The sequence below is a fragment of the Capsicum annuum genome, unplaced genomic scaffold (genome assembly GCF_002878395.1).
Source record: "Capsicum annuum cultivar UCD-10X-F1 unplaced genomic scaffold, UCD10Xv1.1 ctg8724, whole genome shotgun sequence".
Lineage (NCBI taxonomy): Eukaryota > Viridiplantae > Streptophyta > Magnoliopsida > Solanales > Solanaceae > Capsicum > Capsicum annuum.
The window spans coordinates 1-1,045 of NW_025894686.1; the positions used below are offsets into that span (position 1 = coordinate 1).

General features: G+C 43.4%; 2 protein-coding genes across 2 annotated transcripts; both read right to left on the minus strand.

Annotated features, from left to right (window-relative positions):
* Nucleotides 1–11: 11 nt before the first annotated feature.
* On the minus strand, nucleotides 12–782 carry LOC124895696. Its single transcript, XM_047406127.1, has 2 exons — nucleotides 360–782; nucleotides 12–270 (listed from the first exon to the last, which is right to left on the minus strand). The coding sequence occupies exons 1-2, from the start codon at nucleotides 540–542 to the stop codon at nucleotides 79–81; spliced, it is 375 nt and encodes a 124-aa protein (XP_047262083.1). The 5' UTR covers nucleotides 543–782; the 3' UTR covers nucleotides 12–78.
* Nucleotides 388–698, minus strand: LOC124895697 (protein IQ-domain 26-like; the record flags this gene model as incomplete). The annotated part of the gene is given in 1 exon segment (XM_047406128.1): nucleotides 388–698. A coding segment is annotated over 1 exon segment (135 nt), but the record flags the coding sequence as incomplete, so codon positions are not given.
* Nucleotides 783–1,045: the final 263 nt, after the last annotated feature.

A 1,045-nucleotide genomic window follows, 5' to 3' on the forward strand; every position in this document is an offset into this window, starting at 1 on the left:
AACATGCGAACAGGCTATCATATGTGAGGACGAGGCATCCAAAGTTGAAAATAAAAACGATTCCGTTGCAGTGAGATCTTAATATTGCCTTCTTACCTGAAGCTCGAGATCTTTCAACTTGTCTTTGGCACAAGAAAGAATGTCCAGCGCATTTTGCACTTCACATTTGAGAATGTCGTTACCTCTAACTGCTGCGGCTAGATCAGACTGAAGTTTCTCTATGTCCGGCGCATTTTGCACTTCACATTTAAACTCTGATTGTTTAGTTTCCTAAAACAAAAACAAAACAAAGAGAGGGCAAAATTAATCAACAAGAGTGAGCATGACAGGCAACTAGCAAAATAACAGCATCAACTTACATCTGGTTTTGGTTTCAGATTCTGATTGTTTTGCTGGTGATGTGCATCACCCCTGCTAGATGGCTGAGCATCTGAATTCACTACGTAGGACTTCTCAGTTACCACAGCTGACACTGTCGGCAAACACACACTACGGGACCTCCTAGCTCGCATCTCGGGTTGGTGTCTAGTGTCATTAGACATTGAACGAAGAGCTCTTTGAGATCAAACAGCAGGCTGCGCTCTGATGAGCGCCTGCATGCTGTGACGAGCTGCAGCAGCTCTTTTTCGGACTAGGAAACCTCTTACCAGAGCCTGAAATTTCACGAGTCCTTTAAGAGCTCTAAGTGCTTTTCTGGCCTGCAAAAAATAACAGCCTAAATCAGATCTTGCACATGAACCAATTTCAAACCACTTTTCGACAATGAAGCAACAACAACAACAACAAACCCAGTGTATTCCCACCTAGTGGGGTCTGGGGGGGTAAGATGTACGCAGTCCATACCTCTACCTCTAAAGAAGTAGAAAGGCTGTTTCCGATAGACCCCCGGCTCAAGGCACGAGATACCACACAAACACATAGTAAAGCACAGCAGAAGATTACATAACATAAATACGGCACCCATAAGTAATATAAAACAGAGAAAAGCACACAGATTCGTAATAAAACATGGAACACGGAATCATAACAGGCATAAAACCCCCAC

What these genes read in the sequence shown, in the direction of transcription:
- LOC124895696 (XM_047406127.1), bottom strand. Translation starts at nt 542, where the DNA reads ATGTCTAATGACACTAGACACCAACCCGAGATGCGAGCTAGGAGGTCC. An exon ending in ATCTGAAACCAAAACCAGAT is followed by an intron (nt 271 to 359) that starts GTAAGTTGATGC and finishes TTTTTGTTTTAG; the next exon opens with GAAACTAAACAATCAGAGTT.